This window comes from Pipistrellus kuhlii, unplaced genomic scaffold, assembly GCF_014108245.1.
Source record: "Pipistrellus kuhlii isolate mPipKuh1 unplaced genomic scaffold, mPipKuh1.p scaffold_m20_p_6, whole genome shotgun sequence".
In the NCBI taxonomy this organism is placed as follows: domain Eukaryota; kingdom Metazoa; phylum Chordata; class Mammalia; order Chiroptera; family Vespertilionidae; genus Pipistrellus; species Pipistrellus kuhlii.
The window spans coordinates 51,995,019-52,014,317 of NW_023425562.1; the positions used below are offsets into that span (position 1 = coordinate 51,995,019).

At 38.4% G+C, this 19,299-nt stretch overlaps 1 protein-coding gene across 4 annotated transcripts in view; it reads left to right on the forward strand.

Annotated features, from left to right (window-relative positions):
• Nucleotides 1-19,299, forward strand: part of LOC118707353 (ubiquinol-cytochrome-c reductase complex assembly factor 1) — a 106,952-nt gene that overhangs the window by 25,314 nt on the left and 62,339 nt on the right. For all 4 annotated transcript variants that reach the window (XM_036417494.2, XM_036417493.2, XM_036417495.2 and 1 more), the window contains 3 exons: nucleotides 44-151; nucleotides 7,311-7,383; nucleotides 15,190-15,247. In XM_036417494.2, the coding sequence (XP_036273387.1) occupies nucleotides 44-151; nucleotides 7,311-7,383; nucleotides 15,190-15,247 (239 nt within the window). The remainder of the gene's footprint in view (nucleotides 1-43; nucleotides 152-7,310; nucleotides 7,384-15,189; nucleotides 15,248-19,299) is intronic.

The window sequence follows — 19,299 nt, forward strand, 5'->3', positions numbered from 1 at the left end:
TTTTTTTGCCACTAATTTTGGTCCCCTTCTTTTTGCTAAATAGCTTTCTACCACCAAGGATTTCCCACAGCCAGTTGAGGAGAAGGTTGGTGCTTTCACGAAGATAATAGAAGCCATGGGATTCACAGGACCTTTGAAATACAGTAAATGGGTAAAGTCTTTTAAATTCTCCTTTTTTTTTTTTCTTTTTTTTTTTTTTCTCTTTTGGGCTTTGTACTTTCTGTTCCTTGCAGAAAATTTTTTTTTTTTTTAAATTTTCTGCTTTGCTTTTGTGAAATTCACACATTATTTTGAGAGCTTCAGAATGTGTTGTTATCCCCTGACCCCTTTCTAAGTCAGATCTATACAACATGAAGGGCTGAAATGTTCCCTCTACTCCCTTCACTTGATTCCTTAGAACAATCTCAGTCACAGCAAGCCAATAACACTGCCCTTTCCAGGTTCTTGCTACATGATATGTCATGCAGATGAGTTCTAAGGAATTACATGGGCCAGATGTTCTGATGGAGAGTGTTCTTAAGGAAACATTACTCTCTCCATATTTATGAGTGATTTTTCACTAGGTCATTGTAATGACTTTCTTTAAAATTTCACTAATAAAATCATCTTTTAAATTAACTAATAATCCCTATGATTTATGATAATTCTTATTGTGGAGGGATATTTACTAACTGTACCATTCCTAGTCAACTTTTGGCCTAACATGTTATCTGCTATATAGTAGTTGCTGTAAGTTAATGAATATTTTCTCTGCATCAGGTGTCTACTGCCCCTAGGTTTTTTAAACAATGCCTCTAAGAATTAAAGTACAATAGTAAATCATTGGCCATTCCATTTTTTCTTATTTTCTAATACTACCAGTTTCTTTCTACCATTATGGCAGAAGTGCCTTTTGAAATTGCTAGGATGTTGGATAAGCCTAATTAATTATAAGTGAATATATTAATCAAAGGAAGCCAATATTTTTTTAGATAACATAGCTTTCTTTGCCCAAATTACCAGATAATTCCAGTTAACAATTTTAACGAGTTGGATTCAAATTAGAATTTCAGTTTTATTAGACTTCTTTTAGTTTCTTCTTAGAATGTCTGGTCCTCTTCCTAATGATTCTCACTGTAGTAAATACAGGCTTTTCTCTATAATCTCCCTGTTACATAAATTCTGAAAAGTGAACAGTGATTCCAATAAGGGGCTTTGAAAATAAAGAAAATAACACACATACTAGACCCTGAAGTTCTGAAGCAACTTCTTAAATCATCAAAGAAGTAATAGTTATGAAAGCTATCTTTTTTATATCTTAATTCTTTAACAATTTATAATCATTGGTATATTTGGTAATGTTATTAACCAGAATCTTTTCCCCTATTAAAATAAATGGTTATGATTATGGCATTTGGATTGAAAAGCTTAAAATGTGGTGTTTTTTTTTGAAATTAGAAATTAGTTAAGAGGAAAGGGAAATGATAACAGAAAGAAGGAAAAGAAAAAAATTTATTCATTTCTTGATGATTAGGTCCCACTTGATTGCTACTATATTCTTTGTCTAGTGTGTTTTTTATAATTTCAGAGGAAAAGTTGGCTACCATTTGGAAGATCACTAAATTACCAGAAAATTTCTTCACGCTTTAGCTTAAGTTAGCCTCTGATTTTTCTTGATTCCCCTGTGACCTCTAATATTTGCATTTTAAAAAACTTTTGTGATGTGGCAGTATCTGTCTGCTATAACCACTTTTAATTTGTGACATCAAAGTATGACATTCTAGTATAAATTAGGTGGGAAAATGCAGGTCTATCTTTCCATTTTGAAAGATTATGAGCCCTGAAATGGATGGCTGGACCCTTGCTTGGTATTGCACTGGCAATATTCTTTGATTTTTGTGTTTTTACATGCCTTTGATTAGGGAGAAACATGCCTGCTGTCTGTTCACATCAGCAGTGTCAACCGTGTCCCTCCATCTTTTTCTGTAATGTTTTCCTGTGGAGTTCCATTTTTATTCTAGATTCATATTTAAGAATTTAAATGTAGCTTTTCCTTACCTATTTGACTATCCTGAATGACTATTCTTTTTCATTATTTTTATGTAGCAATATCAGGTAAGACAAAGACAACATTTACCAGATGTCATAGATATGTCATGGAATAGGCAGCTTCCAGATTAGCATTAAGTCAAAAAATTAATCCCGTTCTGAAGGATACTGACAAACTAGAATGCATTTAGGAGTAGGGACTGAGCCATGTGAAGGCTTTAGAAACCATGTTGAATGAAGGAAATAAGGATGTTTAGCCTGGAAAAGGAAAGACATGATGGTTCTTCTCAGATATTTGAAGGGCAGATATAAAAAAAAATGAAGAGACTAGTGGACAGGTGATGTTTAATAAATGTTACATAAAGCAGATTTAAGTTCAATAAACAAAAATCAAACGAGAATTGTCCTCCAGTGGGATAGGTAGCTTCATAAGGTCATTGGACTTATCTGAATCGGGGCCCAGATGGTTGACCGTGAATCAGGAATGCTGTAGAAGGAATTCCAGTACAGAGTAGAAGGTTCAAATGACTTCTAAGTTCCTTCCCCTAGCGTAAGCCTTTTTCTAGATTTGTTTTTCATCTTGTAGTATGGAACAAAATGCATGTTAGTGGGAGAGCTGATTTTCATTTCCTAAAGCTGTCTTAAGTGTTTTTGCTTTAGTCAAGTAGACCAATGAGGACTTCCATAGTTAGAATGAAATAAACACAAAGTTATCTGAGGACCAGAACAAGTAGTACATATTGACTGGGTGGAAATTTATTCCAACTACCTCCTTAACTTATATTAACACATGAATCTTAAAGAGGCTCTTTCCCCAAGTTGTTATTTCCAGTCCCTGTATGATGTCTCAAGGGACTTGCTTTAGAGATTTGTCCAGGAAAATGGCTCACCCAAGTATAAAGGCTTGGCTTTGCCTTAGGAAAAGTGAGGAACTATAAAATGCTCCTGATTGCCATAGAATGAGCACTGTATAAATACCTGGCCAATCTGGTGAAGTCTTCATTATTTGTAATGAATGCTTTTTTCATGAACATGTTGTGGGGGGGAACCTCCTTCTCAAGGAAAGATTTGGGCCTTGGGCAAAAGTCTGCCTTTCCTTGGGCAGGGTGATTAATTATGTACCCAGAGGACTCTCTATATAAGGATCTGTAGGGAACTGCAGTTTTAAAAAAATCAAGAAATGACTACTAGGAATTTTACTTAAAATTATGTGTTTATAGTTGAATAGGCCATAAGTCTATGAAAGCAGGAGGTTTTTTCTTTTTTTTTTCTTCTGTTTTTTTTGTTTTTGTTTTTATTTATTTGTTTGTTTTTACTGCTCTATTCCCAGCATCCAAATCAGTGACAGGCATTGAATTAGATACTCAATAAATTATTTGTCAAATGAAGTGAAGAGCTAACAGGTGTCCTAAACTCCCTGTCTCAAGGATAGGAGTAGGCTTGTCACGGCCAAAGTATGAGGATAATGATATCACTAGGATATCATTAGTTTGGTGATGGCAAGGACCATTGCTTCCCAAAATATGTTCTGTATCAGATACTGCCAAGAACCTGAAGGTGTTAATGAAGTTAGATAGACTTGGGTTTAGCCTACTAATGTGAATTACACTGATTTATTTGCAAATGCTGAATCAATTTTGCATTCTTGGGAGAAATAACACTTGATCCTGATGTATTGTCCTTTTTAAATATTGATGTATTCTATTTGTTGATACTTTGTTGAGGACTTTTGTATCTTCATTCATGAAGGCTCTGGTTTTATAGTTTTGGTTTTGCTATCAGAGTACTATTGGGAAGTGTTCTTTCCTCCTGTTTTCTTGAAGAGTGTGTAGATTTGGTATCATTACTTTAATGTTTGGTTGAATCCTGTAGTGAAGTCTGAGCCTCAAGTTTTCTTTGTGGGAAACTTTTTTTGTGTGTCTTCCGTCTCCCCTCCCCCCAAATCTAAGTACTTTAGTAGGTACAGGACTATTCATGTTATTTTTATTTTATTTTAGTGAGCTTTGTTTGGTAGTTTATAACTTTCAAGGAATTTGTTCATTTCATCTAGGTAATCAAATATATTGATCTAAAGTTATTCCTAATATTTTCTTATTATTATAATAATATCTTTAGGATTTGTGATGTCCCCTCTGATTCCTGATGTTGGTAATTTGTATCTTCTCTCTCTTTTTTCTTTTTCTTTAACAGTCTGACTAAAGTTTTATTGATTTTACTGGTATTTAAGAACCAGCTTTGGCTTCTTTGACTTTCTATATTATTTTTATGTTTTCAATTTTGTTGATTTCTGCTCTTACTCTTTATTATATCTTTATTTCTGCTTGCTTTTAGTTTTAATTTGCTCGGGCTTTGTTTAACTGTGGGCTTCCAATTCTGATTTACTCATTGTAAAGGTATATCAATATCTGCTTGTTAACATATTATTAACATAAAAAACCATTGAAACCTGTAAAGAATTTTTGTGAGTTTATTTGAGCCAAACTGTTGACATATGCCGGGAAGAAGAACCTCAACGAATTGAGATAATGCTCCGGAGAATGGTGGGTTACATTTGTATTATACATTGCAATCAAAGGAGGGACATAGGTGGGCTACATGAAATTCACTGGTGATAAATTAAGGAGGTGGGATAAAGCAAAGCTGGGAAAACCCCTGGGATTGGATAAAAAGTGAAATGACGGACACATACTTAGGTGGGTGCAAGAACAATTAACATGATAATGAAGGAATTTGTGGCATCTGTCCTGGTGCCCACCACATTAGGTTGTGCCCCAGAGGCTCCAGAAAAAGGGAAGTTACAAGTTACCCAGGCATTTCAAGGGTATGTTATCATATCATAGATGCAAAAAGACAGACTCAGTTAAGGTAAAGGTTGACCTTGTCAGTGAAGATAGTATGTAACTGCCCACCATAACTGCGTTTAGTTAAAGTTTAATCTCAGACCATCATTTGGCTACTTTAGGTTTCTGAGTTTGCAAGACTGCTATGCAGGCCTCTCCTGAGCTTGTCAGGTCAAATTTGTCCCCTTTCGTCCACAATGTTCTGTTCCATTTTCCCTTATGTGAGCTTTAGACTAAAAACCTTGAAATCATGACAATCCTCAAATTAGCAAATTAAAAAAATCTTAATCAGAGACATAATCCTTCCTTAATTTATTATGGGTATTTCTGCTCATCAAAGACTGCTGTTTTGATTCTAGAGAGTATAGGGAAGATTACGTAGTATTGGATATATAATATATCCTTGGTGACTTTGAACCTTAGTAACATACCTCTACTAAAATTATAAATTGGTTTTCCTTTAGTTGCTATGTCATTTTCAGTTTGTGCATATTTGAGTTTAAATTTCCTCTGTCATATTAAGAATAAATAAGCTTTACCCTGGCCAGTATGGCTTAGTTGGTTGGGTGCCATCCCATGCACCAAAAGATTGCTGGTTCAATATGTGGTCAAGTCACATGCACGAATTGTGGGCTTGATCCCTGGTAGGGGGCGTGTAGGAGGTAGCAAGTCCATGTTGTGCTTTCACATTGATGTTTCTCTTTTCTCTCTTTTTAACTATCTTCTATATATATAAAAGGCTAATCTGCAAAGTATCTCCTTGGGAGTTGGACCAAGAGACCAGAAGTTTGATTGCTTGCTATGATGTGTGCTGACCACCGGGGGTGGCGTGGAACAAAGGAAGGCCCTGGCCGGCAGCCGGCGAAGGAAGGCCCCAGTCTGAGCTGGAAGGCCCTGATCGGCTCTGATCATCAGCTAGGCCTAGGGACCCTACCTGTGCACGAATTTTATGCACTGGGCTGCTAGTTCTTAAAAAAAAAAAAAAAATGTAAATAAGCTGTTATAAGCCTTTTGTTGATGTGCTAGTTTATTTAATTTATCCTTAAGGAAGTATTTTGAAAATCTCTACATGGGAAATACCTGTTTAGTTAGTACTAAGTTGATCTTCAGACCTACAATTCAATTCTTAAAAAAACTTATCTTTTTATTTTTAGTTTTATTTTCATTAAGGCATAATGTACATATAATAAATATACAAATCTTAAGTATATATCTCAGTGAATAGATTAAAACCACCAGTAAGATCAAAATTTCACATAAATTCTTAATGCTTTGGAGAATACTAAAATGTCAGTCAGTCCTGCTATATTTTATATTCATTAGAAGCTCTTATTTATAAATACAGTCTGTTAATCAGCAAGAGAAATACAGAAAAAAATGACCTCTTCTCCAAAGGAAAAAAACACTCATGGAATAGGTAGTTGTGCCTCTGAGGAAAGATTGAAGGATTATGGCTTTTACTTGTTTGTTTAATTGATTTTGGTCAGGAGAATGGGTAATTTTTTAAATATCGTAATATATATATTAATTGAATTTTTACAGGGAGGAAGAGAGAGGGATAGAAAGCTAGAAACATCGATGAGAGAGAAACATCAATCAACTGCCTCTTGGACACCCCCCACTGGGGATGTGCCCGTAACCAAGGTATATGTCCTTGACCGGAATCGAACCTGGGACCCTTCAGTCCACAGGCCAACGCTCTATCCACTGAACTAGACCAGTTTCGGCTGGGTAATTTTTATATAAAGGATTTCAAATGAAAAAGCAAATGTGGCTGATGCTGTACAGTGGTTTAGAGGCTTACCTGTGGTGAAATGGGCTTGACTTAAAGGAGAGATTTTATTTAAATATTGGAAAAACCTTTTTGACATTTTCATGCTAAAGTCCTAAATGTGCAACTTGTGTGGAGTCTGTATGAATGAGTAGCTTTAGGAGTAGAGATAAGTGCCGTATTTTTCGGACCATAAGACGCACCGGACCATAAGACGCACCAGTTTTTAGAGAAGGGAAATGAAGAAAAAAAGATTCTGAAACAAATAGTGTCCTAAAATATTTTATGTGCATTAAAACCCAACATCACAGTCATAAACACATGTAATCAACCCTGTAAAGTAAACAGCAGCATTTAGAACCATTTTAGAGCCGGGCAAGCACACAGAGACCACACAGAGCCGGGCAAGTAAAAAAACTTTTTTTTTAAAAGTATATGTGTAGGCTATATTTGGACCATAAGACGCAGGGACTTTTCCCCCCCCACTTCTGGGGGGGAAAAAGTGCGTCTTATGGTCCGAAAAATACGGTATTTGTTTGTTTAGCTATTAAATTTCGTAGAGACAAGTTTGCATCCGTCCTTCTAGTAGAAGAAATTTAAGGTTCTGTGACCTTCGCCTAAGATTATCCACTTGGTCATGTCTTGAGTTTGGTTTTGTTTTCTTTGTCTAGAAGATTAAGATTGCAGCCCTACGAATGTATACTAGCTGTGTGAAGAAAACTGACTTCGAGGAATTCTTTCTAAGTAAGTTGCTGTTTTCGATAGTTCTAAAAAGGAAAACGAATCTACTTTTTATTTTTATGATTATGTTTTAATAGGATTGATTTTTTTAAGTAACTAATGAAATCATTTTTTCTTCACAACATGTATAATAAAAGCTGCTATTTTTTTCCTTTTAATATAATCAACAAAGATCAGAGAACCCTATACTTAAAACATTTTAACTGTGTGTGTGTGGGGGGGAAATCTAAAAATTTGAATAATACAGAATTTTTTAACCTTTTTCATCTCATGATACACGAAAAATAATTACTAAAGTTCTGCAGCAGACCAAAAGACATTTTTTGCTCATCTGACAAAAAAAGATGGGTATAATTTTGATCATTCATACCATGTGTCAGTTTTTTGACCATCCAAGGGGAAAGAGGTCAGTGCCCCTGACTAAATAGTCAGGTATCGTATTTTTTTTTTTAGCTGTAATTAATTAATTAGTTAGTTAATTAATTATTATTTTTAATTTTTATTTATTTCAGAGAAGAAGGGAGAATAAGAGAGAGAGATAGAAACATCGATGAGAGAGTCATTGATTGGCTGCCTCCTGCACGCTCCCTACTGGGGATTGAGCCCACAACCCGGGCATGTGCCCTTGACTGGTATTGAACCTGGGACCCTTCAGTCCACAGGCTCTATCCACTGAGAAAAACCAGTTAGGGCAGGTATCATATGTTTTAAAAATTCTTTTTTTTTTTTTAAATATATTTTATTGATTTTGTACAGAGAAGAAGGAAGAGAGATAGAGAGTTAGAAACATCGATGAGAGAGAGTCATCGATCAGCTGCCTCTTGCACACCCCCTACTGGGGATATGCCCGCAACCAAGGTACATGCCCTTGACCGGAATCGAACCCGGGACCCTTCAGTCCCCAAGCCGACGCTCTATCCATTGAGCCAAACCGGTCTTGGCTAAAAATTCTTGTGGCCCACTGGTTAAAAATCGCTGATCTAGTTCTTGATTTACATTCTGGATGTTTTGCTTAACATTTTGAGTCAACTTTTTGCCACTTGGTCCTCTTTTATTTCTAGGTTTTAGTTGTTTTAGTTAACCCAGGATTGTGCCTTATGACCTTTTCTTCTTTCTCTTGAAGGACTATTGGGTCAAAAGTCACATACAGTTTTATTATTCATATCACATTGATAAATTACTTTTCAAAAGGGTTTTACTGGCTTAGACCACCATTAGCCTTTGATTATATAAAGTATCCATTTTGATATTATAAACTGTTATAAAGTTAATTGAAGCAGGTACTTGTAAAGTCATTGAGAAAGTTAAGCCATTTCTAGTTACACAGATTTTGGGAGGAAATGTGTACCTAAGCAGATCTATCGTAATAGCCATTATCCTCAAAACAACAAATAGCTAAATATATATATATATTATACACACACACGCGTGTACACACATGCACACACACACACGGTATTATTCACAGATAGCAAATACTATATTTGTATATAATTATTTTAATAATAAAGCTATATGCAGTTTTTAAACAAATATATTTTTATTGATTTCAGAAAGGAAGGGGGAGGGAGAGAGAGATAGAAACATCAATGATGAGAGAGAATCTTTGATCGGCTGCCTCCTGTACACTCCTCCATTGGGAATTGAGTCTGCAACCTGGGCATATGCCCGCACCAGGAATCGAACTGTGACTTCCTAGTTCATAGGTTGACACTCAACCATTGAGCCATGTTGGCTGGGTACTATTTTATTTTATTTTATTTTATTTTATTTTATTTTATTTTATTTTATTTTATTTTATTTTTATTGATTTCAGAGAGGAAGGGAAAATAACCTCACAGGGTGATCTGATAAATTCCTAACTGGGCAGGTAGGTCATAGTGGATAGTCATGCCCAATGCCTAGTGCTTCTTTTGTTTTGTTTTTAAATATATTTTTATTAATTCCAGAGAAGAAGCAATGGGGAAAGAGATGAGAGAGAATCATTGATCAGCTGTCTCCTGCACACCCCCTACTGGGGATTGAGCCTGCAATCTGGGCATGTGCCCTTGACCAGAATTGAACCCAGGACCCTCCAAACCACAGGCCAAAGCTCTATCCACTGAGCCAAAGCAGCGAGGGCTGTTTTGTGTGTGTGTGTGTGTGTGTGTGTGTGTGTGTGTGTGTGTGTGTTTTTAAACCAAATGCAAGTTTTGTTTGTTTTTACTACTACTTATAAATTTAAAAATATCATAATAAGTTGTCATCCTGATTTAGTATCCACTTTCCATTTATTAGTTTTTAAGAGAATAGTTTACTGATTTTTGGAGAGAGGGGAACGGAGGAGGGGGGAGAGAGAGAGAGAGGGAAAGAAACATCAGTTGGCTGCTTCCTACACATCCCTATACCCCTACTGGGGTTGGAGTCTGTAACTGGAACACATACCCCTGACTGGAAATTGATCTGGCAACCTCCTAGTGTAGCGGTTGCCAACTGGTGGTCCATGAGGTTTAAAAGGTTGGCGACTGCTGTCTTAGTGCACAGGATGACACCCAACCAAATGAGCCATACTGGCCAGGCCATTTCTTATTTATTCATAGTAAAGAAAATAAACTTTCCTGCTTCTTTCAATCTTAATAGTTTCTCATTTAGTCTGAAAGAAAAAAATTCTTTATCTGATGAAGAAACTAAAAATATTAGTAACTGGATTTTTCTTAAGTAGCTTCCTGAATCCATGTGCTTACATATTTTTCATTAGATTTTAAAACCTCATTCTAAGACACCTATTTAATATTTGATTCAATAAATAACTCAAATTTTATTATAATTATTTTGAAATGATGTTTACTAGTTATCTTTGTCTTAGCCAGTCCTCATTATTGAAAATTCTTGAGTTAATATTAGAATATTGAATAATGAGACATGTTTAAGTTCATTTTTGTTTTGTTTTCAGGAACAGTTGAAATGGTAAAGAGGCTAAGTAATTTGCCCAAAGTTGCATAGTCAAGCCTTGACCCTGTGTCATCTAGTTTAAAATTCAAGCCCTGGCTGGTTTGGCTCAGTGGATAGAGCATCAGCCTGTGGACTGAAGGGTCCTGGGTTTGATTCTGGTCAGGGGCACATGCCTGAGTTGTGGGCTTGTTCCCCAGTGGGGGGCATGCAGGAGGCAACTGGTGATTCTCTTCCATCATTGATATTTCTATCTCTTTCCCTCTCCCTCCCTCTCGGAACTCAATTTTAAAAATTATTAAATACCTGGTATTAAAAAAAAATCTTTCTATATAAAAGCCTTAGCAACCTTATAACTGGAACAACCAGTCGACCAGTTGCTATCATGTGCCACCAGGAGCTTGCCCCCTGGTGGTCAGTGTGCTCCCACAGGGGGAGTGCTGCTCAGCCAGAAGCTGGGCTCACGGCTGTGAGCGCAGCTGCTGTGGCGTTGGGAGCCTCTCCCAACTTCATGGCAGTGCTGCCAAGTGGTGGCTGCAGGCACAGCGGGCTGGGATGAGCGCGAGTGGCCCAACCCCAGCCCTGGCTTGGGCTCCTCCCTGGCCGCCTGCTGTTTGGCACCTGCTACATCCCTCAGGGGATGTCTGACTGCCGGTTTAGGCCCCAACACCCCCTCCAGAGGTCCCAGATTGCTAGAGGGCACAGACCAGGCTGAGGGACCCCACCCCCTGTTCATGAATCCATGCAACAGGCCTCTAGTAATCCTATATAATAAAAGGGTAGTATGCAAATTGACCCCAATGGCAGAATAACCAGAACGACCACTGGACCAGTCACTATGAAGCGCACTGACCACCACCTGTTGGTCCTTTTCTCAGCTGGCAAGCTCCGATTGCCTGATGGCCACCCGTAGCAGGGGCGGAGTCAGCAAGCGGGCAGAAACAGCTGACCTCCTGGTCCCTTCTGGCTGTCAGGCAACACTCACTCAATGGTGAATGGGGAACTGGGTGGGTGGGAGGGGGCGGGGCCAGCTGTGGGCAGCTAGGGAGAATGGCCCTGATCGCAGGACAGGCCTAGGGACCATATCCGTGCATGAATTTTGTGCGTCGGGCCTCTAGTAATAAAATAAAATAAAATACAGGAGTTTTCCCACTATGTACATTATTTGTGATCGAATGTAACTGCAAATTAGAAATTGTAATTTATCTAATCTTTTGATATTCTATTATACTTATATAAGAACTGCTTATGAGATGTTCTGTTAGTATAGTAAATTGTTGTTTGTAAATATTAAATGTGTATTCTCAATGGGCTTTGTCCTAACTTTGTCCATTGAAGTAGTTAACTAGGGAGGCAGTATATTTTTTAATGACACTCACTCTGACTTCAGATTTTCTAAGACTCAATTTGAGAATTGCTTTTTAGAGCCATAGAGTATTCATTTGTATTATGCTCCATTGTGGTCCATCTTTGTCATTTGTAGGTAGATTACATTTTAAAATCAAACCAAAGAAATTAAAAACTGTGGCTAGTGAATAATAATAATAATAAAGCCAATCTGAAAATACCATTTGTGGGCAGATAAAGAATATCTATAAAATAATGAGACTGACTTCTTTTGCATGTTAGGTTCTAAAGAGTAGGCCAGATAGGTTTGGGGTAAAAGGAGAGAGAGAAAGAGAGAGAGAGAGAGAGAGAGAGAGAGAGAGAGAGAGAGAGAGAGAGAGAGAGAGAGAGAGAGGGAGAGAGGGAATGAATTACACCTTTCAAGTGGCCATTGGTCCCTTAGATTTTTGGTATTTTAGGGCTTGGCTTTTTAAAGTTCTGAGAGTTTAGTAATTGTTTAAAAGGATAGAGAGCTTCAGGTAGCTTATCAGTGTCATCCTCACTTCAACAAAAGCGAGGCCAGTGCTATTTCAGGAAGATTGTATAAGAATGGATATTTTACCCATAGTGTACTTGAAGTAAACAATATGCATATCAGCCTCTTGGACAGGCCTCCAAAAAATGCCAAAGTAGACTCTGTCATCTCAGAGCCACAGTGTTCAAAGATCTTGATCCAGAGAGCTAGATATTGGGGATTCTGACTGGTGAGATACCTTAACAGCCCATGGTTGTGCATAAATGATCACTGTGAGCAGGCAGTGCTTTGCTAACTGGTCTTTTAGAGATCAGTTCTGTTATGAAAAGCACTTTGGATCAGAGGTGGCCAATCAGTAAAGTTTGTGTTTAATTCCATATTGCTGTTTGCAAACTGTTTTATTGTGAGGCCTGAAGAGATAATACTTTCAGAAGAGACTCTTTAATGAATGAGTCAATGATTGAAGTTCATCATTTTTTTTGACACAGTCTGAAATTAGTTTTTCCAAAGATAATTTAACTTCTAATGTTTAAATGACTCACTGAATACCAACAATACTGAATATGTATTGAGTATCTATTAAATATAATCATTTTGCTAAACATTTTACAGGGCTTATTTAATTCTTACAAAAATCCTGTAAGGTAGGTTCTCTGTTCACCCCATTTTTATAGGGAAGAAAACTGAGGCACTGAGAGGCTACTAGTAAGTAACTTGACTCAGAGTCACATAGTGACTGAAAGGTAGTTAAGGTTTTAAATCAAGCAGCTTGTCCACAGAGCCTGCATTAAAGAACAACTATATTAATTATTTAATTTTTTCCAATTTGGTGTCGAGGGAGAAAGTACTAGTCTCAGAATTAATGCACTGAGTGTTTATTGGAGCAAGTGTGATTATGGCAAAAGACTCCACAGCAGGTTTTAACTTTGAAGTGTTTAAACTCATTTCATTGAACTGAAGAATCTGCTGTGTTTTTGTGTTATTCACAGTCAAATATTCAGTGGTCTTATTTTTTAGAGCTTTACACTGTGGGTTTCTGTTTTGACCCTAATGGATACAGGGAGTCAATCATATACCAGCTCTTTTCCCATCCTCAGCCCTGAGCCGACCCCCAGAAAGGAAAATTGTGACCCACGTCCAGCTGCTGGCCTGTCTGTCTGTGCTTTCCAACCCAAGAACTGATTCCCTCTCTGAGAAAATTGGAAAGGCTCCTGAAGGCTGCTGAGAAGCTTTGATCTAAAGGTAGCAATTGAACAGATTGTCCTTTAGAAGCAGCCAAACTTCATTTTCCAGATTGAAAGACAGACTTCCAAGAAAATTTCCCTTTTTAATGTTTTGTTCTAGCATCCAAAAAAGACCCAACTTCAGATCCGGGCTTGAGAGTTTCTCATGGCTATTCTTGTTCTAGGTGGAGGGTGGTTGGCCCACTCTCAGATGGCTTGTGTCTTAATAGCTGTATGGCCAGCCAGGCCAGCCTTCACCTCCCTCCTGCTGAGCTCCAGGAGGAAGTCCACTTGACAGCTGCTGGGCACCTCCCAGTAAGCTCACCAGAATATTTTGGTGTCACTTTGTGACAGACCTGGACTTAAACCCCAACCCAGCCACTAGTTCATTAATATTGTGGCTGCCCGCAAGTTACATAGCCTTTTTGAGCCCATTTCCTCATCTCTAGAATGAGGATTATAATGCCTACCTTCAGGGATAAAATGAGGATTAAGTGAGATAAGGTATTGACGTGACCAGAAGTGGATCTAGCATGTAGTATGGGCCCTTAGTGAATGTTAGTTTCTGATATTAGTATTCGAGAGAGAGTTGACAATTAAGACCACAGTATTTGGCATCAAGCAGCTCTGAATTTGATCCCACATGTCTCATTTATTTCATAGCTGTGACATTGGGCAATTGTCCTGATCTCTCTAATAGTCTGTTTTCTCACCTGTCAAGTGGGGGTAATATCAATATCTACTTCATAGGATTGTTGGGAGGACGATTCATTGAGCCAATGAATGTAAAATACCTATTATTAATGTCTGGCACACAGTAAGCCCACAATGAATTATAGCTTTTTATTATTTTTGGTGTGTTAGTATACCTCACAGAGGTCCTTTTCTGTGTTTTCTCTTCTAATAACTCCTATTGGTTATCTAGTACATTGTGTACTTCATTGTTTCTTGAAAGGCAGAAGATTCCACTTATTTCTTGAGTCATTGCTCCATAGGACAGACTCTATCCTCTGATTCTCTTTTACTTTATCCTCTTGCTTCAGCTTTTATCCCGATCATGTAATAAGGAGAGTACATTCAGTGAGGGACCCCCTCATCCAGTCGGAGGCATTTCTTAGAGATCTGAAAATTGAGAGGCTTGGATGCCTGAGCACTGACCTGATTTTTGGTATCTTAAACCCAGAAGTCCTGCCAAGTTTTATCATTCCTGGAGGTGATGAACAGCCTTTTGTTAGACATGGTCTGATTTCTTATTCAGCTACAGCTTCCTAGATCCCATTTCTTTCTCCTGATAATTTATTTCAGGTGAATCATACTGGGTAACCCTTAAGGAAAGGAGACTAGAAGAACTTAAGACTTCTCAGTGGGGCTCAAGTGAAAAAAGCCTATGCTTCAGTGGAATAGACAAGGTGTTATCTGCCTAGTTTTCCAGGACAATTTGAGAACAGGAAGGAAAAATAGCAGAATTACATGGAAGTTGGAAGGAACCATCAAAATTGTTTAGGCTACTTAGTGTACAAAGTGAGAAAACTGAGGTTCTGAGAAGAGAATTGATTTGCCGAAGACTGAACTGCAAGGTAATAACAGGGACTAGAAGGCTGGTTGTCTCACTACATTCAATGCTCTTTCAACTTATGGTCTTGTCCTGTGGTTTCCCTGGCCTACTCTGATAGTATAATCAGAAAGTACTATAACTGCCATATATTTTAGTTGAACAAATTCCTACCAGTATTTAAAATGTAGTCAGTATTTCTCTGCTGGAACCATATATATTTATACTTTATTGTTATTTTCTAGGGTGTCAGATGCCTGATACATTCAATTCATGGTTTCTTATAACTCTTCTTCACGTCTGGTAAGTGAGCAATTTAAGTGAAGTTGCCAAATATGTTTTCTTTAAATGCTGCTGATTTGTAACTTATAGCCTCCACCAGGGCTGATTATATGAAATGGCAGTTGGTTCAGACATTAAAAACTGTTCTTTCATTTTAATAGTAATTGGTGTCTTGAAGAACATTTTTATTAAAGGTCAAAGCATAGTTCCAGAAAGAAGCTAATATTTTCAGGATTTTCTCAAAGACCATCTAAGCCAGTGAACAATTCTATCAGTATCTCTAAGAGACTCTATGAGCTTAGATGGAAAGTTCTTTCCCTTGGCTGTTTTAGGAAAGTTCACATTTACGTAAAAGTGGTTTGAATTGTGAGAATCCGTGGTCATTTTCATTGCTGGTCATCAGAAACCTATAACAAATTATAGCACTGACATTTACGCCTGTACCTCTAAAATGTGCATACAGGTTAGATTCATGCCAGGTTTGTTGCATGTAAAAATATTTAACACCTTAAACAGTATATTTTTTCTTCAGCTGCAAAATAAGTAGCCAAAAAAAATTAATTTTTCATCTAATGTTACACAGTATTAAAGGTCAGAAGGATATAGGAGAGACATTGAAGTGGGGGCTGGGGAATGTATTTATTGAACTGCCAGGTCTTGGGAAAGTAAATTCTGGAGAACTAAGTTTACTACTTTGACCATAGTGAGTATCTGAGGAACATGGGGAATAGTTGCCCTGTCAAAAGGACCCTTGTTTGAGACTCCCTTCAGCTGAGCTTTGCATCACAGAACTGACTACTATATAAAGACTTTTTGGTTTTGATCACCTCTGAAATATTTCTTCTTCTGAACTCAGTCACTGAGATTGGCTAAGGGACCTAAAGTAACAGTTCATTTTATGTTGTTATTTTTTTAAGCTGGTAGTTTACTGCATGCACACTGTCCTGGGAAATTTGTTGGAAACAAGCAATAGTTCTAAGAAGCTTACAGTCTAGTGAGGGAGATAAGACATGTACAGTGGTCAGTTGTAAATTAATGGCTAAGTTCTATAATAAATCTGAGTATGTAGTGCTTATGGGATCACAGAGGAAGCCACAACTATCAAAACCTTTACTAGTTCTACCTGTTTTTTTGAAATATACCATGTCTTTTAAATCAGGCAGCTGAGAAGGCAAATTACCTTCTGTCTGAATGGTGAAGGTTAGGAAAAGCTTCAGGGAGGGAAGTTGGATATAATGAGAGAAAAACTACTTTTTCAAGAGGGACTGCAGAGGAGGCACTGTGAATTACTCACTGGAAAAGTGGGAGGATTGAGAGGCTAGGCTGTTCCCAGAGGAGCTCAAAGATAATATTCAGAGGCTGTATGAAAGACTCTTTATTGCCCATATAGTTAGAGGTATCAGAGTGTTAGAGGGAGTGGATGGCAAAATAAAATATATAATCCCTGTGACCACATCCCAAGGTCAATACCTGACTAATAGCAGCTGGGAGAACCTTGAAACTACTTGCAGTTCTTTTAAGTTGACCACCATTTCCAAACATGTCTGCTGAGTCTTCCTTGCGAGGTTGCTTTAATTTCTTAGAGCAGTGGGGAGTACCACCACCAGTTAAGTGGGAGGAGGGAGGCTGTCTGCTTCAAATCTCCCCTTGATTCCCCCTCCACCCTGCCTCCCTTAGCTCTCATGATCTGTAGGCTTTGGTGGGATGAATCAGTAGCTTTTCAGTTTGAACCAGCAAACTCTGGTTGAAGACCTACTGTGTGATAAGGATTGTGGGGTATTGGAGAGAAGGATATGACATGGTGTGCACCTTTCAGGAAACTTAGTCTAGTGGAAAACAGATGTCTAGTACAATTGCCTGTAATGGATGACAGTGAAACAGGTGATGTGCCCAAGGTAACAGCAGGCATTATGCAAGCACAAGGAGGTGTGACTAAATCCAGATTTGGTGGTGGTGGTGGGGAGGTGAGGGCTGTTGGATAAAGAATGGCTCTGGCATCTAGCTGATTTGGCTGAATGGATAGAGCACTGGCCTGCGGACCAAAGGGTCCTGGGTTTTATTCTGGTTAAGGGCATGTATCTCTGTTGTAGACTCCTCCGTGGCCTGTGTCCTGGTCAGGGCACATGTAGGAGGCAACAGCCAATCAATGTGTTTCTCTCACATCAATATTCCTCTGTCTTTCCCTCTTCCACTCTCTCTAAAAATCAACGGAAAAATATCTTCGGTGAGGATTTAAAAAGGAACAAAGGAGAGTGGCTCTGTGGTAGAAGTGACATTTGAGATGCACCATGAAGGGTGAGGAGAATTTCTGTCAGAGAAGAGGTGGCATTTTAGGTTGAGGGGATCTCAAAAGCAAAACACAGATCGTAGATAAGAACTTGTAAAGTGAAATAAACCAGTCACAAAAAGAAAATATTGTATCATTCCACTTCTGTGAAATACCTCGAATAAACTAATTCATAGAAACAGAAAGTAGGTTAGAGGTTATCAGGGGCTGAGAGGAGAAAGGAATTAGGAATTACTCCTTTTTTTTAAAAAAATATATATTTTATTGATTTTTTTACAGAGAGGAAGGGAGAGATATAGAGAGTTAGAAACGTCGATGAGAGAGAAACATTGACCAACTGCCTCTTGCACACCCCCTACTGGGAATGTGCCTGCAACCCAGGTACATGCCCTTGATCGGAATTGAACCTGGGACCTTTCAGTCCACAGACCGATGCTCTATCCACTGAGCCAAACCGGTTTCGGCAGGAGTTACTCTTTAATGGTAAGGAATTGTTTGATGTGATGATAAGTTTTAAAAACAGTGGTAATGGTTGGGTAACATTGTTGTAATTAATGCCACTAAATTGTACATTTCAAATGGCTAAAATGGCAAAATTTATTAGGAGGATTAATGGATTCACCCCAAGTCTGTGGAGAAGCTGTGTTCTTCTATCCCTTTTCTATTAGCCTGAAGCTCCAAGGAGGATAATCAAGGGATAGCCAAATCCAACATTACAAGCTCAATGGACTTGCTAGAGAGATATATGGGGATTGAAATGCCTCCTATAGCTGAGACCGGTTTGGCTCAATGGATAGAGCGTTGGCTTGGGGACTAAAGGGTCCCGGGTTCGATTCCGGTCAAGGGCATGTACCTTGGTTGTGGGCATATCCCCAGTAGGGGGTGTGCAGGAGGCAGCTGACCGATGACTCTCTCTCTTCGATGTTTCTAACTCTCTCTGCTTTCCTCTCTGTACAAAATCAATAAAATATATTTTTAAAAAAATGCCTCCTGTAGATGGTAGTGTGGGAGAGGTGGTGAAGCTTAGAAAGCAATCATTAAAGTAGCAAGAACCCCCCCCCCCTCCAAATCTCCCACTTCCCACCCCGCACACACAAAACAAAAACCCAAATCACTTAATAACCAGAATACCCTGGTTCCCAAGTGTGGTGGCTCCCTGCTGGCTCTTAGAAAAGGGCAGGATTTCTCACATCCTGTTAGTTCCCTGGAGAAGGTGTTGGTCTTTCCCTTATCTTGTCTTCTTTCTCTGGTTCCCAAGTTTTTCTGTGTATTGGGATTTAGGATTAGGACTCCTCAAGAGGGCCCTTATCAGTTGTGTATTTATGTGAACTTGCAACTGCAATGATGATGTATCCTTTGTTTTTGCTGAACAGCTATTGACTATAGCTGCTGAAAACGTGCTGAGAGAGGTTGCTATCTGGGCTATCCAGTATCCCCACAAGAACTTGATAAAAACAGGCCTCCTCCTCTGTTCCCTGTCTTGGTCAGTGGCATTATGATCTATTCAGGTGCCCATACCAGAAACCTGGGAGTCCTCCTTGACTTTTCCCTCACTCCCATCATCTGGTTAGTCACCAGTCACCAATTCAAACTTTAAAAAATATATATATTTATGGTTCAGATTATTACAGTTGTTGCTCTTTTCCCTCCACATAGTTCCCCTCAACCCGGTTCCCACTCCACCCCATGCCCTTACCTTCATCCATAGGTGTAAGATTTTTTGCAATCTCTTCCTGCATCCTCTATACCCCCTTCCCCCTGAGAATTGTCAGTCCACTCCCTTTCT